We start from the raw sequence: 26,735 nt of genomic DNA, 5'->3' as shown, positions 1-26,735 counted from the left end.
TTTAATGTTTCCCAACCCCAGTTGTATAAAGTTTAAAACAAGCATATCATATAGATAAATGCATTGTCCATACCACCCTGTCACAGTGAACCACTTCGTGACATCAGTCACCACCCCGTCACAGGGTCATTTTGTTACAATTGTATGTAAAATAAATTAAATTTTAAATTAATGTTGAATGATGTTGTTGTTGTTTGAACTAATCAAATAAATGTAACTTTATTTGTATTTTTTAAGTGTATTCGTTTTTTCAGTATAAACAATGAGGCCATTGAAATGTCAAATTCATATTTCAAGATAAAAAAAACTAAGAATAAAAAAATGGATTAACTTACAGACTTTCTATTGATGGCTTCCAAAAAAGGGACATTTTACTATTAGGAAAACATTAGATTTAAAAAATAAATTTCTTGTTTTACTACTCTACTGGCATACATATTGCCCGTGATGGGGTGGTACAAGAAAGACTCCCTTGCCTGAATAAAAAGGATAATATTATCAAGGATTTTGTGCCTGAGGTGGGAAAATATGTTTTTTTGGAGGATTAACATATCTTTAAAGTTGTAAGAAAAAGAAAAAAAAGTTTGTTCTTCATGAAAATTTGGAAAACTGCTAGATGGAAATGGCACCCGTTTCGTTAATAAAGGAGTCCAGACATTGGAAAAAATCAGTCCACATTCGTTTTATACCTATTTAATATGAGGGAAATAGACATGCATGCATGCGTGACACAAAAAATATTTAACTTTTAGGTAGCAAAATATTTTTTTGTAATTCTGTCAATTACACTAAGGTTATTACATTGTCTGCTATATATTTGCTTCTTATTTATTAAATACGGGCAATTGATTGATAAAACATTGATTAAAATTAAGATAAAATGTATAAAAAACGAATATCTTTTCAAAAGAGTTTTCCATAAATAACTTCTGTATGACCTGGCAATAAAATTCTAAAAAAGTGTGTCTAATGTGATTGGCTTAACTGATTTGATTTTGGGTGCGGGTCGGGTGTCGGTTCTATTTTAAGTGGGTCGGGTCGGGTGCGGATTTTAATTAGTGCTGCTGTCGGAAAACGGGTCGGATGCGGTTTTAAGCACTGCGGGTACGGGCGGGTGCGGTTTTACAAAATCGGACCCGTGCAGCTCTCTGATCAGAACTCGTTACGTATTTCTGAAGGAGGGACTTCATAGAACAAGGAAGTCATCAGCCCTTTTTTATGACAGTGGAAACAGCGCCACTGCACAAGATGGTCGCCAGCCCAGCACCACTGCACAAGATGGCTGCCAGCCCAGCGCCACTAGACAAGATGGCCGCCAATCCAGAGTCACTGCACGAGCTGCAGCCCCCGCTGACTTTCCAGAGTCGAGTCAGGTCCCCGTGGACGCTCCAGAGTCGAGTCAGGTCCCCGTGGAGGCACCAGAGTCGAGTCAGGTCCCCTTGGATGCTCAATAGTCAGGTCAGGTCCCTGTTGACTTTCCAGAGTTGACTCAGGTACCCGTTGACTTTCCAGAGTCTAGTCAGGTCCCCGTTGATTTCCCAGAGTCTAGTCAGATCACCATTGACCTTTCAGAGTCAAGTCACCATTAACACCCATGAGTCAAGTAAAACCACAGTTAAACCTCATGAGTCAAGTCAAGTCACCGTTGATCTCTGTGAACTGGGTCAAGTCACAGTTGGTCTTTATGAGCCCAGTCAAATCATTCCAGAATTTCATCACATCTCAGTAGATCTTCCAGAGCTTTGTCATACCACAATAGATCATCCAGAGCCTGGTCACGTCTCCGCTGAACTTCCAGAGCCTTGTTACATCCTGTCTGTTGCACCCAGCAATGTTCTCTTGGCCTGTTGTGTTGCTGTCAAGGAGACTGTTACGGCTGTGGAACCTCCAGAGGTGGCGGCAACTGCTGCAGAACCTTCGGAGGACATCTACCCTCTCATCACGACCACGGAGGCCGTCATTAATCTGTTCATGGTCTCTATTTCAGTCCTACCTGACCAGACTTGCTCTCCTGTGCCGTCTGCACAGCGGTGGTGGTCCTCTGCGCCACCCTGGTGGGCTTCTGGCTCGTCTGCTCAGCTGGGGTGGTCCTCTGACCCCCTGAACTGTCTGATCCTCCACCATTCCACCTCCTTTTGGGTCTCCTTGTTTTGTTTTTGTTGTTTTTTTCACTTCCTATCCCTGTTCCCCTCCATGGACCTGGCCCTCCATCCCTCCACCTGATCCTCCACCATTCCACGTTCCTCCTGGACTCTTTGTTTTGTCTTTGTGGTTGTTTCATCTTGAAGCTGCTCCTTAGAGGGGGGTAGTGTCACAGTATCTGGTCTGTGTATCCCTGGGTGTCCACTAGAGGTCTCACTTCCCCATTTAAAGTACTGCACAGCCTTTGTCTAGACTCATCCTTGTTCATTTCACACAGCTGTTCCCACTTACATTGTTTGCACCTGCCCATATATACCCTGGTTGTTTATGTCATTGTCATGGAGTCCTTGATTAAAGTCACCCTGTATTTCGTGTTACCTTGCCATTGTTTAGGTTTCTAGTTTTTTTGGACTACTTACCTGGTTTTCAACCTTTGCCTGGCTGATTTACGATTCTGGATAACCCAATAAACACTGCTACTGGATCTCCCTGTTTGTGTGTGCGTTTCGTGACAAGTCTTTATAAAATATTCTACCACAGTTTTCTTAAGAAAACTTTTCTTACTTTTCTTGGTCTAGTATTTACTAGTGTTTCTTTCTTTGGGATCATGGAGATTACTGAACACATCCGAAAGCACGGAGAAATTATTTAATGAGTTTCTGCAATGATTTGGTTTAGAAGTTTCTGTATGAAAATGTACTTGATGAAAGAGTGCTGCATATGTTGATCTAAGCAGCACTGTACTGTAGAGGTGTAATACAGTGGATAACTATTAGCTGTTTCCAGCTGCTCCCAGGATAGAACATATAAACACAACATCATAATACACAAGACATGATATTTACCGCAGGAGTTAAGTTTTTTGATCGCTGTAGTGCTACTGGAGCACTCTGGGCTTCTGTATGTGGTTTTTAGTTTGGGTGCAATAATGGAAAAGGACCTGCCGCCCATTGAAGATAGGCGGAACCTAGGTTCAGAAATAAGTTCAGAATTAGAAGACCGGAGTGTGCGAGAAGGTACGGTACAGACCAAAAGTTTGGACACACCTTCTCATTCAAAGAGTTTTCTTTATTTTCATGACTATGAAAATTGTAGATTCACACTGAAGGCATCAAAACTATGAATTAACACATGTGGAATTATATACATAACAAAAAAGTGTGAAACAACTGAAAATATGTCATATTCTAGGTTCTTCAAAGTAGCCACCTTTTGCTTTGATTACTGCTTTGCACACTCTTGACATTCTCTTGATGAGCTTCAAGAGGTAGTCACCTGAAATGGTCTTCCAACAGTCTTGAAGGAGTTCCCCGAGAGATGCTTAGCACTTGTTGGCCCTTTTGCCTTCAGTCTGCGGTCCAGCTCACCCCTAAACCATCTCGACTGGGTTCAGGTCCGGTGACTGTGGAGGCCAGGTCATCTGGCGCAGCACCCCATCACTCTCCTTCTTGGTCAAATAGCCCTTGATGCCTTCAGTGTGACTCTACAATTTTCATAGTCATGAAAATAAAGAAAACTCTTTGAATGAGAAGGTGTGTCCAAACTTTTGGTCTGTATTGTATATAGGATTATACATACATTATGAACAGCAGAAATGTAAGAACAGTGGTAATAAATACAGTTGGTTGAGTGTACAACAGTATTGTTAATAAATTCTATGCAAAATATCAGCAGTGCAATAATACTGTCATCAGTTCACATCAGGATTCAGAAACCAGTTCAGTATCAAATGAGTCACTAATGGACTTTTATTACATTGATGATCAGTTTACCATAGAAATATTAAAGCACACATATTACTCTGTTTATTAAAGTTTGAGAACAGTATGAGTGTCTGATCTATATTTATAACGTCTGTATGAAAGGTTAAAAACTAATTAAAAACAAATAGAAATGTAACGATGTGAGATTTGATGAGTTTGAGTACATGTGAACATCAGAAAGAGTCGCTCTATCATTTAATATCACACAGAGACACAGAGGAATAATCATTAACCCTAAATCCAGCACAGAGGGGTTCAGTGAATGTGTGTGTGAATGTGTGTAAGTGTGTGAGTGTGTGTGTGTCAGAGATGCTGTAGAAGGACAGCGAGCCGGCCGACACGTCCACATATATTCCTGCTCTCTTTGAGGATGAACGGAAAGCAGGTATATCCGTTTTGTTATTATTGTGACGGACATAGAATCTGTTAACTGTGCTGATCAGACTCCAGGATTTGTCATTTAATCCAAACTCACAGTCATCTCTCCCCCCTTTTCTGTTGATTCCTTTATATGACAATGATATTTCAGCAGCTCCGCTCCATTCAGTCTCCCAGTAACAGCGTCCAGTCAGACTCTCAACACTCAGAACCTGACAAACAACATCAAATCTCTCTGGATGATCAGGATATGGCTGAAGATCTTTCACACGTGTGATCTTCTTGTTCTCCTCAGACAGAACGAGGTATGCGTTTGCTGTGTTTGGATCCAGTGTGAGATCACAGGCGTCTGAACACAAGACGAGAGAAACATCAAGACCAACACAACACAAAGCTGTGTTTACAGCTTTTACTATATTTGCAAAGTCCAGAATCTCCACACTATTCACAGATGACTTCACTAATATAGTCAAAGCTGTGTTTCAATGTTAAAGTTATGATAGCAGGCTTTCTGCAGTAGCAGGACAAAAAATGTGTAAGCATTTTGAAATATTTATTTGAATGTGCCAATTAACATTTATTTTTAAACCTTTATTTGAATATGGTAACATAATATTGTGCTCTACAATATTTTTATGAATAAATCTCTGACAGACTATCAGCCAATCACTGTGTGCATAGTTAATGAGTATGCTGACATCACCCATAGCAACGAGCTCAGCCCTGCCTCCTTACTTTGAGCTGAAGACTTCTCTCTGTTCCTCAGTAAATGATTGTCTCAGCAGCTTTGTGAAGAGGTTTTAAGAGAAAACTTTTACTGCTGTTTAGGATAACTCTTAGTGTGTTTGTGTGTGTGTGTGTGTGTGTGCTCTTGTTTTTGTGACATATCAGGACACAACTCTGTATAATGACATGGGTATGACACAGGTATTACAAGGAGAGGGTGACTTATGAGGACATAACCCATGTCCCCATTTTTCAAAACGCTTATAAATCATACAGAATGAGTTTTTTTTTTGAGAAAGTAAAAATGCACAAAGTTTCCTGTGAGGGTTAGGGTTAGGTGTAGGGTTGGTGAAGGGCCATAGAATATACAGTTTGTACAGTATAAAAACCATTACGCCTATGGGATGTCCCCACTTTTCACAATAACAAACGTGTGTGTGTGTGTGGGTGTGGGTGTGTGTGTGCGTGTATGTGTGAGTGTGTGTGTGTGTGTGTGTGTGTGTGTGTGTGTGTATGTGTGAGTGTGTGGACCTACACTTTTGTAGTCCTGCTCTCATCATCTTCTCTCCTCCATGATCCACACTATAAACACACAAACACAGGTTCATAAGTTGACACTCTTATAATCAGATGAGTGAATAGTGTGTATATTTGGTGTATATCTGTCCGAGAGGAGGCTCCGAGCTCAGAATACAGCCAGAGAACTCCTGATCAGAGCTGAAAGAGCTGATCAGGGTTTGATGGGCTTTTTAATCTGAAATCGACTGGATCTTACGCAGCTTTTGAAAGCGTCTGATGAGCATAGACCGAAGGCTTGGGTCTGCTGCTGATAGACCCTTCTGAGCAGATGTGGTTGCTGCCTGATGAGAAAAGAATGACTGGAAAAACTGTCTGCTGGTTTGGCTGATTGAACCAGAACCAATGTGAGGTGATTTTGGGATCACAGACGAGTGATGGAGCGATTAGAGTCTCCTACAAATAGAGGGTCCTAAAGGGTTTTAGCCTGGAAGCTCCTGAATTGGTGAAAGAGGGGTTGAATTGGAGATGAAAGGTTAAAATGTAGATATAGTCTATATATATTAACCCTGTTAAGTTAGGATATAAAGGATGTGATAGAGAGCAGGCAGAAATCAGGGAAAAGCAGCTTAAACAAGAGGTGGAATGCTTTGAAACATTTCCATGCTGTGATGAAAGAGTGGAGGATTCTGGGAGAAACTGATTGGAGGAAAGAGTGGAGATATGCGTCTAAGAGAGGTTTTAATGGATGTGTTACAGGAATATTATGGCTGATTTCCAGCGAGTGGGTCAGTTCAGTACAGTACACTACAGCAGGATTTGGGACGATAAACCCTGATCCTGCTGCAGTACCCTTCCTTCATAGCTGTGGAGTGTGATGGAGATTATTGGTCGACATAATTTTCCTGAAAATAAGCGCAGCATTGCGTTTGTTCTCTCTGATGTAAACAAGCTCAACCAGTGGAGTAGAGAGTCGGCCCCGGGCCCTTACACAAACACATCTGCATGCCCCCAAAACCTTACAGGTTCATTTGGGCTCCAGCACTCCTTACTGTTGTCTTTTATGAGCTAAATAACATTACAGGACTATCCACAAGCTGTTTTATTGGCCATATAAATGAGGGGAAATAATATTTCACGTTTTAAAGTCCATTAATTTGTAGCGCGCCATAATCACAATAAGCCTGTTTTGATACTTTTAATAAAACACAAATCACCTTTATTTCCTTTTGATTTGATCACAAAATACAATCAATAAATGTGTTTTTCTGCTCTTTAATGTGGCGTGAGATCACTGTGTTCTGCCCAGTTCAAGCGGCATGAGAATCAATCATCTTTTCCTCTTTTCTACTTAATATACAGCATGAAAAAAACATAAATGATGCTGAAAAAAATCAGAACAGCTGATTCAGAACATGTAATCGATCAATCAGTGTTTTGAAAATCAATAAAACAGCTTGTGAAAAGTCATAACAGTCATAACAACATTTTCCTCAGAAACAAAAATATAAATTTACTAACGTTGTTTTGTTTTCATAAATCAGTCAAACACTGCAAACCTTTTATTTTATTAATTTTTTTTGGAGAAGGTGGAATCAAGCTTTCACTTTAATTAACTTTATTCACACAATATAACACAACTGTAATCACGTAATTAAGCGCTGTCATATTGACTAAATGTCTGGATGCAAACACACTCTTGGCACAGCGGCGAAACACAAAACAGGTGGCTCCTGCAGTTTTACGACTGAACACACTGTGCACCATGAGCTCCTGAGAAACACTTGCCCTGCTAAAATTACAACAATTATATGTATTTCTCTCACAACACTAATTATAAATGAATCATTATTTTGAGTATTAAGTTCTTTCACTGAACTAAACACATTTGTAAAATGGTCTGGCACCATCAGTAGGCTACTTTAAGTTGTTTTTTCAATCATAAATATCCACTTCATCAAGGCTGTTTTGTTCTCTGTAGTTGTTTTCCTCTGAGCTCATGCCCTTGATGGGTGTATTTTGTCATTGTGTTGATTTTTGCTGTTTTCATTCTGTTGTTAAATGGTTTAAAACACGTGACAGCTTCATTCTGTTCAGTGTTGCTGTCACTAATTGTTTGGTCAAGTCTTAAAGATGTGTGTAATAGTTACATACTCAAGAAAATATTTAAAGTTAACATATACTGAATTGAACTTTTAAGTTCTGCTTTTCATCCCCCCCCCCCCCCCCCCAAAAAAAATCTGACAAACCACATAAAATCCTGCACATAAAGACAGGATGAAAGAAAAAAATGAATCACATTTTAGTTGTAATTTATTTTGATTTAATTTAACAAACAATTTAATGATTTCATAAACAAAAACTGTGTCCATCTGCATTTCAGTCTGCAAAGCAAAAAATAGGATTATTTTAAAGGGGGCTGATTCAAGGTCAAAAATTTACATGCAGCCTGCAGAATCTGCAAGATTTACCAAATTACAGAATCTGTAATTATTTTACCAAAATAAGAGAGATCATACAAAATGCATGCTTTTTTTTGTACTGACCTGAATAAGATATTTGAGATAAAAAATGTTTACATATAGTCCACAAGATACACTTTCTACGTGTATTTATGCTTTGATTTAAATTGACAACTGTGCATCCGTGTGTCGCGGCTAAAACAGAAGAGCATACGCTGATAGTGTTCTGCTCATATTCTCCAAAATGCAGCTACGCTGATGTGGACCCTAGTGGAAAAAAGTGTGCTTATTTGTATTAAAAGTAAATTTTTTGTGTGCTTCAAACCTTAAAAGTATACTTTTTTAAAAGTGCATTTGCAGATAATATCATATAATTTAAATAAATAAATACATAAATGTATGCATTTAGCAGACGCTTTTATCCAAAGCAACTTACATTGCATTCAGGCTAACAATTTTCTCCAAACAAATTAATAAAGTTAATTAATAAATTAAAGGCCACTTGAGAGAACTTAAAGATATTACACTTTAATGACAATTGGTCTTAACATACTTAAGTGCACTTTATAAAAATGCACTTTATGATAATGTCTAATTAAGAATTACTTAAACATAAATTTTACATAATAATGATTTTATTGCGTTTTAAATAAGTACAATTATTTTTAGATATTTATTAATATACTAAAGCACAAGTCAAATAATTTATTTTAATTTTAACTTAAGTGTGTTCTCCAAAATAACATTTGTTAATGTATTTTAAACGTATTACTATTTAGTCTATAATATATACTATGTGCATTCATGCAATTAATAAAAATAAACTTCAATAAACTTTCTTACACAGTATACTCCAATAAAACTTAGCTCCTGCTCTATGAATTCTATCAGTTTAATTTTCTACATAATTTTTGACATACAGTGTCATTTACTGTATTTGTATGTAATAGTACCGTAATTTAAATCTGTGTACAGAATACTTTCAATATCATTATGTTGTTAACTTAAACACACATTTAAGTGCATTAATTGCAAGCAAAAATTAAACAAATCTAAACCAAATGAATTTGCATTCAAATAGCCTGCATTTGGTTTTTATTATGGTCTAAACTGCACTGTAAAAATGACTTTTAGTTAGGTGAAAAAGTCTAACCATAGTCTTTGGACTAACCACACAACGAATTAGAACATCTTGAACTTGTATGGAAATTCAAAATTTAAATAATACATAATCACGCAGTGTCTCTTTTGGTTTAATGCGCATGCTCCAAATTACTACGTCATGATGGCGCACGACTTCACCAGATTTGGAAAAATGTGCCATGCGCCATGTTTGTCTAATCGCTATGTGTGAGGGAACAAACAAGAGAACAACGGAGCGTCACGTTTGGATGATTACAGATGAGACATTATGTACTGCAGACAATGAATCAAGTACGTATATCTCGATATAAGTTTTCTTGATTCTTAATTTAGTCTTGCCATTCATGTGGCTTTCACCATTTTCACCAATTTAAGGGGAAGATGTGGTTTACGAAATGGTCATCCTTGGTAGGAAAGCACATTCAACGCACCCCGTGAGAGAAAAGAGAGAACAAAATGAAGAGGAAGCCGACGTCGAGCCGCAGCCCAAAAGAAAAAAAAAACGAACTCTGCAATCATTGTTAATAAATGCCAATTTAAAGTGTTTTTATTTTTTTTGACAGTGCTGACTTGTCGTTTATGTAGGCTAAGCTCATTTTGGAAGTTTTTCTTTTACATTCGTTTCTTATTTATATGGTTGTATCTTATTTAGAGGCTATTTCGATTATCCCATTACACTTTACAGGTAGTACTATCATACAAATACACTGACATATAGGATTGCATTTCTACATATGTCACATTTAATGTCCAACTATAAATATTTCAGCAAAATGTATAGGCTACATTAGAATTATTATGCTCCTATTTCACTGAGCACTGTCTGTTTGGCGCGCATGCGTGCAGCGGCGCTTGTTCATGAAGTCTGTGGAGATTAGCGGAGAATCGCTACAGCAAAATGCAAATTTTCCATTGTTTTTTTAACATTTACAGATGGAGAATATACCTGCGAAATGTAAGTTATGCATTAAAGGGATAGTTTACTTTGAAATTAAATTTTGTTATGTTTTAGCTTACCTAAAGGGCATCCAAGATGTAGGTGTCTTTGTTTCTGCAGTAGTTTCAATTTTGATATTTTTAGGTCAAACATTTCCTGTCTTTCACTCATATAATGGAGGTCTATGGTCAACACCTCAAAGAGCATGCACATAGAAGTCCAAATTAAACAATTCCCCATCGTAAGTACACATTGATGGCCTAAAACACGAAACAAGCATTTTGTGTGAGAAAACGAACAGTATTTATATAGTTTTTACTTCTTAATACACAACCACGTCCAAATAAACTGAGGGCGCACGTGCTTCCTGGTGTGTGACGAGTGCATGTGTTCTGGCTTAGTCTGCGCAAGCGCGGAAAGCCAAGTGATCTCCCGCACGTGTACATCACTCATTGTTTACACAGAGATTTCGGAAGTGTTACCTTTTACTGTGAAGATCTAAACAGAATTACAGAAAATTGCAATGGAAGACGATTTCAATATATCCATAGACAACGTTATATTTTTTTCACAACCATATTTATTTGAACCAGAATAACGTTACACAGATCAAGAACTCAGAGCGATGGAGGAAGCATCCGCCGCAGCAGCACGTTTTCAAGCCTCAGAGAGACCGAGATCTCTTCAAAATTGGTGGTGTTTTAGTAGCAAATGTTGTGAGATGCTAACAGAAGTGGAGAGCATATGTTGTCACGAATGAAACATAGCAATGCCACAACTACAAGACGACGACGAGGACAGTATCGCATCACACACCTGCCTGACTGAAGATCCTGAGTTTTCTCCGCTTTTGCACGTTATGTTTAGTTTGCCACATATAAACTGGAGGCTACTTCCAAGGTCAGAGGGATCCAATGGCACACTGTCAATTGAGTGAGAAATGTGTTGTATTTTTATTATTATCGCAACGATTATAGGGTGCATTATAAGCCAATTAATTATAATTACTGCATTATATTTCAGACAGTGCAGACTGGCATCGTGTGGTAAACAGTAAACAATGAGTGAAGTACACGTGCGAGAGATCACTTCCGACACTTTCCGTCGCTTGCACAGACTAAGCCAGACAAATGGATGCTCTTTGAGGTGGTGACCATAGACCTGCATTATATGAGTCACAGACAAGAACGGTTTGACCTAAAAATATCAAAATTGAAACTACTGCGGAAACAAAGACACCTACATCTTGGATGTCCTTGAGGTAAGCTAAAACATATCAAAATTTAATTTCAAAGTGAACTATCCCTTTAAGGAAAACAGCACATCTCAAACACATTAAACAGCGCGTCTCTGTCAGCCTCACACGCATCCTTTCTGTCAGAGCTTCTAACGGGGCGAGCGCGAGCTGTTTGAAACGTAAACTATAGAAACTATAGGCAACTAGGAGAGAAATAAAATGCAGAAATTATTAAAATGCAAAACAAACACCACAAGCAGATATTGACTGACCACGAACAGGAAATATAACTTATTTGCTTCATTTTTCATATGTGAATGTCTTACTGTTTTTTCTTTTCTTTGAACAATTACAATTGAACAATTTTGGTCTGAAAGTGTTGTAACGCAAGTGTTACTGAACATGTACTGAATAAAATATTACTGAAAATTTATTTAGTAATGCCTTACATTACTGTGTTACAGCAAAAAGTAATATGTTACTGTAATGAATTACTTTTGTAATGCATTGCTCCCAACACTGTTCAAAAGTGAAAGTATAACGCGCACCCATTTATAAGCTATTTAAAAGCAAGGAAGCGAGGAAAAGAGGACACCCCCTCCCACTCCCCACCACACTGTGATACCGGTATTACCAGTGTTGTCACATGTCGATTAACTGGTGGGAAATTTTCCTCACCGCGGCAACCCTAGTTCTTGAATCTGGAGCATTACATTAGGCTCGCTGACAGTTCTAATGACTGTTTTGGAAGGTTACGTGACTGCAAAAAGACATACAAAGTAGGGATGCAATGTAGGGATTTTTTTTATGCACATCCCGTGCTCAGAATGATGAGCTTGAAACAACAGAGAGTCACAGTGTGCAGGCTGCACATTGCTCCAAGTCCATATAGAACAGTTAGTACAACACACAAGCTGCTTGACTCGAGTTCATCTTCAGTTCTCTTTTCACAGCAGTTCAGTCAGTGTACTGTCTGAGTAAATGAATTACTCCAGGATATTGGTTTATTTCGACTCATAGAGAGTGTCAGCCACGTTAAAAAAATAATTTGTGGATTAATGCTTACTGGAGACTCAAACCTTTTCAAATGATTCAGTCTGATTTGGTGAACTGGTTCATTAAGAACCGGTTAAATCAAATGATTTCTTCATGAACCAGATACTAGTACAAGAAGATATATTGATACGTAGTGTCTTAAATCTCTGTGTTAGTTAGAGCCTTTTCTTTGAACAGTTTTAAATCTCGTTTACTGTGTGCGCTCGAAGAGAGTTTCATGGTTTTGAATGTAATAACTGAACGTGGCACACAGTTTGAAAACTGAATGGATGATGACAGCTGCAGCAGAAAGAAGAGTTTATGTGAACTGAATATAATGATTTCAATATTAATCTGTACCTCACACTGAACTATGGGACAGCTTCAGAACACTTTAAATATGTGCACAAAAATGTTTTGGTGCTTTATAATGTTTTTGTGCCTTTCGTGGAGCTCAACAATAACACAGAATAGTATACACACAATATCGGATTTGGATCGGTACCTATTGGATACCTATCCTGAGTATTGGATCGATGCATCCCTAGTACAAAGAGTAAAGCTGTGCTTTGTTCATTAACTGGGAAAGCTCTATGTGTGCAAAAGAGGTAAGAAGTCTTTCTGGTAAGGGCGAACAAAGTCATCAACATCTTGGTGTGCGAGCTGCCAAACACACAAGCTGATACCCGGGTGATGAAGTTTAAGTCTCATCGGCTGAAGATGGTGTGGATGGAGTATCTTTGGGGCCAGTGGGTTATGATGGGGATCCAAACTTATCATCGAAGAGAAAAGTTGGATTTCGTATATTGTAGTGACCAGATGAAAGCTGTCATGGGACGGAAGTCAGTTGGCTTTATATATTTATCAATTACCGTGTTGATTGAATAAATGATCGGAAACGAGCTCCAGCTGTGATAAACTGGTTGATTAATCTAGACAAACTCCTCCCAAATGTTGTTAATAAAACAAAATTTAATGTAGATCAACATCATTCACACACATGTTCAGTACGTCAGTATTAGTGTTTGACATACTTGAGTATCTGCAGTTTATAGTCTGGATCCTGCAGTTTGTGGTTTAGCAGCTGGACTCCTGATTGTCCTGGGTGATTGTAGCTCAGATCCAGCTCTCTCAGGTGTGAGGGGTTTGTACTCAGAGCTGAAGACAAATAACCACAGCCTTCCTCTGACACCATACAGCCAGACAACCTACAGACACACAGATACAGAGACAGATCATCTACAGACACACAGACAGATCATCTACAGACACAGCCAGATCATCTACAGACACACAGACAGATTATCTACAGACACAGCCATATCATCTGCAGACACACAGTCAGATCATCTACACACACACACACACAGAGAGAGAGAGAGAGTCAGATCCTCTACAGACACACACAGTCAGATCATCTACACACACACACACACACACACACACACACACACACACACACACACAGAGAGAGAGAGAGAGAGAGAGAGAGAGTCAGATCCTCTACAGACACACACAGTAAGATCATCTACAGACACACAGAGATCAACTACAGACTAGGGCTGTGCAAAAAATCGAATCCGATTTTCATACTCATCTCCTCAGTGAAGGCGCTCCTGTGATTAGTAGTATATCTCCAGCACGTGCGTTCAAATCATGATTGCCAGGTTTTCAAAACAAAACCTGCCCAATTGCTTCTCAAAACTAGTCCAATTGCGTTTCGTACCGGGCAACAAAAATACACGTTTTTGGCAGGGTTCCCTTGGTAATATTCACATCTTAGGGGCTAAATAACACGTTATTGGTATTCAGGTCGCTTCAACCCGCGAACATGAAAAACAACCACAAACTTGGCAACACTGCTTGGCATTTACTGCACAGAGCTGTAATTCACTGACAATCTACACAAAATTGATTTTAAAATCGCAGGCGGTTCTTTGTCAATTTTGAAAGCGATTTTGTGTAGCTTGTTGGTGGACTACGGCTCAGAAGTGCGTTTCCCAAAACCATAGTTAATAACCTGTTAGCAACTTAGTTGGTTGGCAATGGGAAATTGCATTGCAACCAACAAAGTTGCTAACTTAGTTAGCAACTATGGTTTTGGGAAACGCACCCCTATGTAGTAAATGCCGCTCCACCTGAACCAGTGTTGCCAAGTCCGTGGTTGTTTTACATGTCCGCGGGTTGAAGTGACCCCAATACCAATAAGGTGATATTTATCCCCTAAAATGCAAATTTTAGCAAGGCAACCATGCCAAAAAATTTATATTTTAACCCCGGGATGGAATTTTTATCGGGGAACCTCCTGGAAACGCAACTGGGCTAGTTTTGGGCTAGTTTTAAGAAACAACTGGGCAGGATTTGTTGTGAAAACCTGGCAACCCTGATCTTAACGCACATGCTGGAGATATACTACTAATTACAGGAGCGTCTTTACTGATGAGATGCGCATGAAAATCGCATTCGATTTTTTGCACAGCCCTACCACAGACACATCTTTTCCTAGACACACACAGTCAGATCATCTAAAGACATACACAGATCAACTACAGGCACACACATTCAGATTATCCAAACACACCCACACACACAGAGATAAGCTACAGACACACAAATATTGTCTAGATATACAGTCATCTACAGACACACACAAACAGAGTCAGATCATCTACAGACACACAGTCAGATCAAGTACAGACACACACAGTCAGATCATCTACAGACACACACAGACAGATCATCTACAGACACGCACAGTCAGATCATCTACAGACAGTCAGACGATCTACAGACACACAGATCGACTAGACACACACATCAATAGACAGATCATCTACACACACACACACACACACACACACACAGACACACACACACATACACACACACACACACACACACAGTCAGATCATCTAGAGACATACACAGATCATCTACAGACACCCAGAAAGATCATCTACAGACTGTGCAAGTAATCAAAAAACGTTTAACTTTTGGCCTTCAATGATTATGAAAATACAATAATCGAAATTAAATAATTTAGGGTGCCCCAATCCGCCCCCTTTTACAGTATTGCGTTTTCGTTCCTCCATAAAAGTCAAATTTCCTGTGCAAATCAGTAAAATCATGTAACATAATATTTGCAAAATAGGACGTGCTTGATTAATCAAAGTATATTTATTCATGTTTTTAAAAGAGTGAAAGAGAACTTGCACTACTCCTCAGTAAGAGATATGTCCTCAGAGACGGAACGGCACACAGACATGTAAAGTCATCTTTTAGCTCAAGGTGCACACCTAAACGGTCAAACTGGATTTTTGTAGCATTAAGAAACAAAAAGTTTAATTATTACAGTGAAGACTATGCTGATTTATTTTACAGTTGATTATTAATTTAAGTAGTAGGCTGCAAATTGCATTAAAAAAAAACATTGTCAAATTTGTTTGTCACAGTTTGTCAAATTTGTATCTTTTTATTCTACTGTATCTGTCCATTGCTTTATTATTATTTTCAATAATTTTGAGGACTTTTTGTTTGTTTGAAATTCCGTTTGTCTCTATAATGTTCATGTCATAGCAATATTATTTACAGAAATACATATTTGATATTTATTAATATCTTAAATAAATCACTCATATAAAGTTTTGGTCAAATGGCCCCCTCATAATCGTGTTAAATAATCGTGATTACAATATTGACCAAAATAATCGTGATTATGATTTTTGCCATAATCGACCAGCCCTAAGAGACACACACACACACACACACACAGAGATCATCTACAGACACACATATTGATAGATCATCTAAAGACACACAGACAGCCAGATCATCTACAGACACACACACTGATAGATGATCTACAGAAACACACAGTAAGAAAATCTACAGACACAGACCGATAGATCATCTACAGACACACACAATAAGATGATCTACAGAAACACATACTGATAGATCATCTACAGACACACAGACAGTCAGATCATCAACAGACACAGTAAGATCATCTACAGACACACATACTGAAAGATCATTTACAGACACACAGACAGTCATATCATCTACAGACACACACACACACACACACACACACACACACACACACACACACACACACACACACACACACACACACACACACACAGTAAGATCATCTACAGACACACAGACAGTCAGATCATCCACAGACACATACTGATAGATCATCTACAGAAACACACAGTAAAATAATCTACAGACACACACTGATAGATCATCTACAGGCACACACAGTAAGATCATGTACAGACACACACAGTAAAATAATTTACATACACATACTGATAGATCATCTACACACACACTGACAGATAATCAACAGACACACACACTGACAGATAATCAACAGACACACAGACCGTCAGATAATCAATAGACACACAGAGTAAGATCATGTACAGACACACAGACAGATCATCTACAGACAAACAGACAGTCAGATCATCTACAGAAACACACAGTAAGATAATCTACAGAAACACACACTAATAGATAATCTACAGACAAACACAGTAAAACAATCTACAAACACACATACTGATAGATCATCTTCAGACAAATGAACAGTCAGATCATCGACAGACACAGTAACATCATCTACAGACACACACACTGACAGATCATCTACAGACACAAAGACAGTCAGATCATCTACAGACACACATGAAAATAATCTACAGACACATACTGATAGATCATCTACAGACACGCAGACAGTCAGATCATCAACAGACACATACTTCATCTACGGAGACACAGACAGTCAGTTCATCAACAAACACAGTAAGATCATCTACAGACACACAGACAGTCAGATCATCTACAGACACACAGACAGTCAGATCATCTACAGACACACAGACAGTCAAATCATCTACCGACACACACAGAAAGATCATCTACAGACACACAGACAGTCAGATCATCTACAGACACACAGACAGTCAAATCATCTACCGACACACACAGAAAGATCATCTACAGACACACAGACAGTCAGATCATCTACAGAAACACACAGTAACATAATCTACAGAAACACACACTGATAATCTATAGACACACACAGTAAGATCATCTACAGACACAAACACAGTAAGATAATCTACAGACACACATACTGATAGATCATCAACAAACACACTAACAGTCAGATGATCAACAGACACAGTAAGATCATCTAGAGACACACACACACTGACAGATCATCTACAGACACACAGACAGTCAGATCATCTACAGACACACACAGTAAGATCACCTACAGACACACACAGTAAAATAATCTTCAGACACATACTGATAGATCATCTACAGACACACAGACAGTCAGATCATCAACAGCCACAGTAAGATCATCTACAGACACACAGACAGTCAGATCATCTACAGACACACACACAGTAAAATCATCTACAGACACACACAGACAGATAATCTACAGACACACAGACAGTCAGATCATCTACAGAAACACACAGTAAAATAATCTACAGAAACACACAATGATAGATAATCTATAGACACACACAGTAAGATCATCTACAGACACACACAGTAAGATAATCTACAGACACACATACTGATAGATCATCTACAGACACACGAACAGTCTGATCATCAACAGACACAGTAAGATCATCTACAGACACACACACTGACAGATCATTTACAGACACACACAGTAAGATCATCTACACACAGAGACAGATCATCTACAGACACACGCTAAGTCAGATCATCTATAAACACAGACCGTCAGATCATCTACAGACACACACAGTAAGATATCTACAGACACACACTGACAGATCATATACAGACACACAGACAGTCAGATCATCTACAGACACACAGCCAGATCATCTACAGACACAAAGACAGTCAGATCATCTACAGACACACAGACAGTTAGATCATCTACAGACCACACAGTAAGATCATCTACAGGCACACACACTAATAGATAATCTACAGACACCTACAGTCAGATCATCTACAGACACACACAGAAAGACCATCTAGACACAGACAGACAGATCATCTACAGACACACAGACAGTCAGATCATCTACAGACACACACAGTCAGATCATCTCCAGATACACAGAAAGATCATCTAGACATAGACAGAGAGATCATCTACAGACACACACAGAAAGATCATCTAGACACAGATGGACAGATCATCTACAGACACACACAGAAAGATCATCCAGACACAGACAGACAGATCATCTACAGACACACTGTAAGATCATCTACAGACACACACAGACAGATCATCTACAGACACACACTAAGATCATCTACTGACAAGCAGTCATATCATCTTCAGACACACAGACAGATCATTTTTGACAGCCCTAACACACAGTAAAATCAGCTACAGACACACACAGTAAGAAGATCTACAGACACACAATCAGAGCATCTACAGACACACAGTCAGATAATTTTCAGACACACATTCAGATCATCTACAGACTCACAGTCAGACCATCTACAGAAACACAGTCAGATCATCTACAGACACACAGACAGACCATTTACACACACACACACACACACACACACACACACACACACACACACACACACACACACACACACACACACACACACACACACACACACACAATCAGATCATCTACAGACACAGACAGATCATTTACACACACACAGTCAGATCATCTACAGACACACAGACATAAAATCTACACACACATAGTCAGATCATCTACAGACACACACACACACACACACACACACACGCACACACACACACACACACACACACACAGAGAGAGAGTCAGATCCTCTACAGACACACACAGTCAGATCATCTACACACACACACACACACACACAGAGAGAGAGAGAGAGAGAGAGAGAGAGAGAGAGAGTCAGATCCTCTACAGACACACACAGTAAGATCATCTACAGACACACAGAGATCAACTACAGACTAGGGCTGTGCAAAAAATCGAATCCGATTTTCATACTCATCTCCTCAGTGAAGGCGCTCCTGTGATTAGTAGTATATCTCCAGCACGTGCGTTCAAATCATGATTGCCAGGTTTTCAAAACAAAACCTGCCCAATTGCTTCTCAAAACTAGTCCAATCGCGTTTCGTACCGGGCAACAAAAATACACGTTTTTGGCAGGGTTCCCTTGGTAATATTCACATCTTAGGGGCTAAATAACACGTTATTGGTATTCAGGTCGCTTCAACCCGCGAACATGAAAAACAACCACAAACTTGGCAACACTGCTTGGCATTTACTGCACAGAGCTGTAATTCACTGACAATCTACACAAAATAGATTTTAAAATCGCAGGCGGTTCTTTGTCAATTTTGAAAGCGATTTTGTGTAGCTTGTTGGTGGACTACGGCTCAGGAGTGCGTTTCCCAAAACCATAGTTGCTAACCTGTTAGCAACTTAGTTGGTTGGCAATGGGAAATTGCATTGCAACCAACAAAGTTGCTAACTTAGTTAGCAACTATGGTTTTGGGAAACGCACCCCTATGTAGTAAATGCCGCTCCACCTGAACCAGTGTTGCCAAGTCCGTGGTTGTTTTACATGTCCGCGGGTTGAAGTGACCCCAATACCAATAAGGTGATATTTATCCCCTAAAATGCAAATTTTAGCAAGGCAACCATGCCAAAAAATTTATATTTTAACCCCGGGATGGAATTTTTATCGGGGAACCTCCTGGAAACGCAACTGGGCTAGTTTTGGGCTAGTTTTAAGAAACAACTGGGCAGGATTTGTTGTGAAAACCTGGCAACCCTGATCTTAACGCACATGCTGGAGATATACTACTAATTACAGGAGCGTCTTTACTGATGAGATGCGCATGAAAATCGCATTCAATTTTTTGCACAGCCCTACCACAGACACATCTTTTCCTAGACACATACAGTCAGATCATCTACAGACATACACAGATCAACTACAGGCACACACATTCAGATTATCCAAACACACCCACACACACAGAGATAAGCTACAGACACACAAATATTGTCTAGATATACAGTCATCTACAGACACACACAAACAGAGTCAGATCATCTACAGACACACAGTCAGATCAAGTACAGACACACACAGTCAGATCATCTACAGACACACACAGACAGATCATCTACAGACACGCACAGTCAGATCATCTACAGACAGTCAGACGATCTACAGACACACAGATCGACTAGACACACACATCAATAGACAGATCATCTACACACACACACACACACACACACACACAAACACACACACACACACAGTCAGATCATCTAGAGACATACACAGATCATCTACAGACACCCAGAAAGATCATCTACAGACTGTGCAAGTAATCAAAAAACGTTTAACTTTTGGCCTTCAATGATTATGAAAATACAATAATCGAAATTAAATAATTTAGGGTGCCCCAATCCGCCCCCTTTTACAGTATTGCGTTTTCGTTCCTCCATAAAAGTCAAATTTCCTGTGCAAATCAGTAAAATCATGTAACATAATATTTGCAAAATAGGACGTGCTTGATTAATCAAAGTATATTTATTCATGTTTTTAAAAGAGTGAAAGAGAACTTGCACTACTCCTCAGTAAGAGATATGTCCTCAGAGACGGAACGGCACACAGACATGTAAAGTCATCTTTTAGCTCAAGGTGCACACCTAAACGGTCAAACTGGATTTTTGTAGCATTAAGAAACAAAAAGTTTAATTATTACAGTGAAGACTATGCTGATTTATTTTACAGTTGATTATTAATTTCAGTAGTAGGCTGCAAATTGCATTAAAAAAAAACATTGAAGCACAGTTTGTCAAATTTGTATCTTATTATTCTACTGTATCTGTCCATTGCTTTATTATTATTTTCAATAATTTTGAGGACTTTTTGTTTGTTTGAAATTCCGTTTGTCTCTATAATGTTCATGTCATAGCAATATTATTTACAGAAATACATATTTGATTGTAACGATAAAACCTCGCAGGCCGGGGGGTACTCCCGAGACTGCGCTCTACCCCCCCCCCCCTTCCCTCCGGGGGGGCCGCTCACGGGGACCTGCGGGAACCTGGGGGTAGGACAGACGAGGCGAGAGAAAAGGAGATGGAAGGAGGAGCGACAGAGACGAGAGAGGGGAGAGAGGAAAAAAAAAAAAAAAAAAAATTCCGGTTCCCAGACGCACCGCTGCTCGGCCCTCCACCAGCTGGGTGATCTCCTCCGCGGTGCCTGGCGGTGGCACTGGACGGCCCTCGGCGGACGGCACGACACTCCTCCGCCGCCCGGTGGACGGCGACGGCTCCTCCGGTTTTGGGCAGCCGGCAGGAGTCCCCCGTTCCCTGCTCCTCCCCGTTCCGGCGGATGGCAGCAGGCTCCGGCCACCTGGCGAACGGCGCCGACTCCTCCGCTCCCTCACGGACGGCAGCCGTCTCTCCACATCGTGGGCGGCCGGTAGCGAGCTCGCCCGTCCCCGGCAACTCGCTCCAGCCCACCGCCTCGAGCGTCCATGGCGGCACACTCCTCGCCAGCTCGTTGGCACCGCGGATTCACCACAGCGGCGAGGGATCTTCAGCAGCGCGTCCCTCCTTCTCCCGGGCTTCGGCACCACTGTAACGATAAACAACCTTCATATTCATCCGGAAGAAGGAGGCGGGAACCGGCGGACAATCAAAAACATTTTAATAACAAAATAAACACAAAACAGCGCACCAGCCCCTCACGGACGACTGGTGCGCATAAAATAAAAACCAAAACACAACTAAAAGCCCAGGCCTGGTCCTCTCTCGTCCTTCACTGTCGTCGCTCCAGTTTTATATCCTTTCATCTCCTCCATGGGCCTCGAGACCGGTGGGACGAACAGGTGTAGTTCATCTCCAATCACTCCCCCGGCCTCGCTCCCATGTCCCTCGGCCCCGCCCCACTCTTCACATTGATATTTATTAATATCTTAAATAAATCACTCATATAAAGTTTTGGTCAAATGGCCCCCTCATAATCGTGTTAAATAATCGTGATTACAATATTGACCAAAATAATCGTGATTATGATTTTTGCCATAATCGACCAGCCCTAAGAGACACACACACACACACACACAGAGATCATCTACAGACACACATATTGATAGATCATCTAAAGACACACAGACAGCCAGATCATCTACAGACACACACACTGATAGATGATCTACAGAAACACACAGTAAGAAAATCTACAGACACAGACCGATAGATCATCTACAGACACACACAATAAGATGATCTACAGAAACACATACTGATAGATCATCTACAGACACACAGACAGTCAGATCATCAACAGACACAGTAAGATCATCTACAGACACACATACTGAAAGATCATTTACAGACACACAGACAGTCATATCATCTACAGACACACACACACACACACACACACACAGTAAGATCATCTACAGACACACAGACAGTCAGATCATCCACAGACACATACTGATAGATCATCTACAGAAACACACAGTAAAATAATCTACAGACACACACTGATAGATCATCTACAGGCACACACAGTAAGATCATGTACAGACACACACAGTAAAATAATTTACATACACATACTGATAGATCATCTACACACACACTGACAGATAATCAACAGACACACACACTGACAGATAATCAACAGACACACAGACCGTCAGATAATCAATAGACACACAGAGTAAGATCATGTACAGACACACAGACAGATCATCTACAGACAAACAGACAGTCAGATCATCTACAGAAACACACAGTAAGATAATCTACAGAAACACACACTAATAGATAATCTACAGACAAACACAGTAAAATAATCTACAGACACACATACTGATAGATCATCTTCAGACAAATGAACAGTCAGATCATCGACAGACACAGTAACATCATCTACAGACACACACACTGACAGATCATCTACAGACACACAGACAGTCAGATCATCTACAGACACACACAGTAAGATCATCTACAGACACACAGTAAAATAATCTACAGACACATACTGATAGATCATCTACAGACACACAGACAGTCAGATCATCAACAGACACATACTTCATCTACGGAGACACAGACAGTCAGTTCATCAACAAACACAGTAAGATCATCTACAGACACACAGACAGTCAGATCATCTACAGACACACAGACAGTCAGATCATCTACAGACACACAGACAGTCAAATCATCTACCGACACACACAGAAAGATCATCTACAGACACACAGACAGTCAGATCATCTACAGAAACACACAGTAACATAATCTACAGAAACACACACTGATAATCTATAGACACACACAGTAAGATCATCTACAGACACAAACACAGTAAGATAATCTACAGACACACATACTGATAGATCATCAACAAACACACTAACAGTCAGATGATCAACAGACACAGTAAGATCATCTAGAGACACACACACACTGACAGATCATCTACAGACACACAGACAGTCAGATCATCTACAGACACACACAGTAAGATCACCTACAGACACACACAGTAAAATAATCTTCAGACACATACTGATAGATCATCTACAGACACACAGACAGTCAGATCATCAACAGCCACAGTAAGATCATCTACAGACACACAGACAGTCAGATCATCTACAGACACACACACAGTAAAATCATCTACAGACACACACAGACAGATAATCTACAGACACACAGACAGTCAGATCATCTACAGAAACACACAGTAAAATAATCTACAGAAACACACAATGATAGATAATCTATAGACACACACAGTAAGATCATCTACGGACACACACAGTAAGATAATCTACAGACACACATACTGATAGATCATCTACAGACACACGAACAGTCTGATCATCAACAGACACAGTAAGATCATCTACAGACACACACACTGACAGATCATTTACAGACACACACAGTAAGATCATCTACACACAGAGACAGATCATCTACAGACACACGCTCAGTCAGATCATCTATAAACACAGACCGTCAGATCATCTACAGACACACACAGTAAGATATCTACAGACACACACTGACAGATCATATACAGACACACAGACAGTCAGATCATCTACAGACACACAGCCAGATCATCTACAGACACAAAGACAGTCAGATCATCTACAGACACACAGACAGTTAGATCATCTACAGACCACACAGTAAGATCATCTACAGGCACACACACTAATAGATAATCTACAGACACCTACAGTCAGATCATCTACAGACACACACAGAAAGATCATCTAGACACAGACAGACAGATCATCTACAGACACACAGACAGTCAGATCATCTACAGACACACAGACAGTCAGATCATCTACAGACACACACAGTCAGATCATCTCCAGATACACAGAAAGATCATCTAGACATAGACAGAGAGATCATCTACAGACACACACAGAAAGATCATCTAGACACAGATGGACAGATCATCTACAGACACACACAGAAAGATCATCCAGACACAGACAGACAGATCATCTACAGACACACTGTAAGATCATCTACAGACACACACAGACAGATCATCTACAGACACACACTAAGATCATCTACTGACAAGCAGTCATATCATCTTCAGACACACAGACAGATCATTTTTGACAGCCCTAACACACAGTAAAATCAGCTACAGACACACACAGTAAGAAGATCTACAGACACACAATCAGAGCATCTACAGACACACAGTCAGATAATTTTCAGACACACATTCAGATCATCTACAGACTCACAGTCAGACCATCTACAGAAACACAGTCAGATCATCTACAGACACACAGACAGACCATTTACACACACACACACACACACACACACACACACACACACAATCAGATCATCTACAGACACAGACAGATCATCTACAGACACACAGACATAAAATCTACACACACATAGTCAGATCATCTACAGACACACACACACACACGCACGCACGCACGCACGCACACACACACACACACACACACACACAGTCAGATCATCTACAGACACACACACACACACACACACACACACACACACACACAGTCAGATCATCTACAGACACACAATCAGATCATCTACAGATACACACAGACAGATCATTTACACATACACAAAGTCAGATCATCTACAGATACACATCAACATTGTGACCAGTTGACTGTAAATGATCTCTTATATGTTCTCAATACCTCAGTATCTGCAGCTGACAGTTTGGATTCTTCAGTCCATCAGAAATAAACTTTACACCAGAGTCCTGCAGGGGATTGTTACTAAGATCCAGCTCTCTCAGGACACAGTTTGAGGGTTGTAGAGCTGAAGACAATCTCTCACAACACTGAGCAGTGAGATCACAGCCAGCAAGACTGAAAGAGACACACAGTCATATCATCTACATACACACAGTCAGATCATCTACACACACACACACACACACACACACACACACAGTCAGATCATCTACAGACACATATCAACATTGTGACCAGTTGACTGTAAATGATCTCTTATATGTTCTTAATACCTCAGTATCTGCAGCTGACAGTTTGGACTCTTCAGTCCATCAGAAATAAACTTTACACCTGAATCCTGCAGGGGATTGTTACTCAGATCCAGCTCTCTCAGGACACAGTTTGAGGATTGAAGAGCTGAAGACACAATATCACAATTCTTCTCTGAGAGATCACAGCCAGAAAATCTAGAAGAGATTAAATACAATATAAGAAAAAACAAAACAATAAAGACATTTACAGAGTGTTGCCAGTTTTCTGTCCTCAGGGAATGGAGGATGACATAATCTGAACACTAAATCAAAATATGATGTTTTATAATCTTTCAGATTGATTCATATCTGAGATCAGATGAGCTCCTGACTGTTTATTAAACTAATGAATAATTAACATTCTGGTAAATGTAGCAATGTTTTCTGGAGGTATAAAAAGTTTATTAAAAGTATTGATAATCTCTCCAGACAGCTGTGCATTTATTGCAGTTTTACTTTTTTTTTTTTTTACTGGTTTAAATCCTACTGCTGTATTGTTAATTTTATAAATATTTGTAGTTTCACTTTATTTGGTGCTTCAGTTGCATTAGTTTGAGTCAGTGGTGTTCACGGGAACAGTAACTTGCTTTGCTTTATTTTGCTTTATTAACTTTAATCAACGTCACAGCCATTCGAGATCAAACAAGACGTGTTGAAGAAATGCTTGATATATAGTTTAAGCTTCACAGTAAGAGACAAAGATGAATTCACTGAGTCACGTATGTGGAAATCAAATCCTTTAAAATTTGGTTAATTAAATA

The 26,735-nt window shown here is 39.7% G+C and overlaps 2 protein-coding genes across 2 annotated transcripts in view; one reads left to right on the top strand and one right to left on the bottom strand.

Moving 5' to 3' along the window:
* st6galnac2 (ST6 (alpha-N-acetyl-neuraminyl-2,3-beta-galactosyl-1,3)-N-acetylgalactosaminide alpha-2,6-sialyltransferase 2) overlaps positions 1-26,735 on the top strand; it is a 162,671-nt gene that overhangs the window by 45,299 nt on the left and 90,637 nt on the right. The gene's annotated exons all lie outside the window — the stretch shown is intronic.
* Positions 4,017-26,735, bottom strand: part of LOC132141097 (NLR family CARD domain-containing protein 3-like) — a 68,241-nt gene continuing 45,522 nt past the window's right edge. Inside the window, exons 4-8 of the mRNA XM_059550331.1 lie at positions 25,957-26,130; positions 25,625-25,798; positions 13,374-13,547; positions 5,545-5,591; positions 4,017-4,632 (exon numbers count right to left, since the gene is read on the bottom strand). Of these exons, the coding sequence (XP_059406314.1) occupies positions 4,097-4,632; positions 5,545-5,591; positions 13,374-13,547; positions 25,625-25,798; positions 25,957-26,130 (1,105 nt within the window). The 3' untranslated portion in view covers positions 4,017-4,096. The remainder of the gene's footprint in view (positions 4,633-5,544; positions 5,592-13,373; positions 13,548-25,624; positions 25,799-25,956; positions 26,131-26,735) is intronic.

The sequence above is a fragment of the Carassius carassius genome, chromosome 1 (assembly GCF_963082965.1).
Source record: "Carassius carassius chromosome 1, fCarCar2.1, whole genome shotgun sequence".
Taxonomy (NCBI): Eukaryota; Metazoa; Chordata; class Actinopteri; order Cypriniformes; family Cyprinidae; genus Carassius; species Carassius carassius.
The sequence above is the reverse complement of the archived record's forward strand: the minus strand, read 5'-3'. Positions and strand labels throughout refer to the sequence as shown.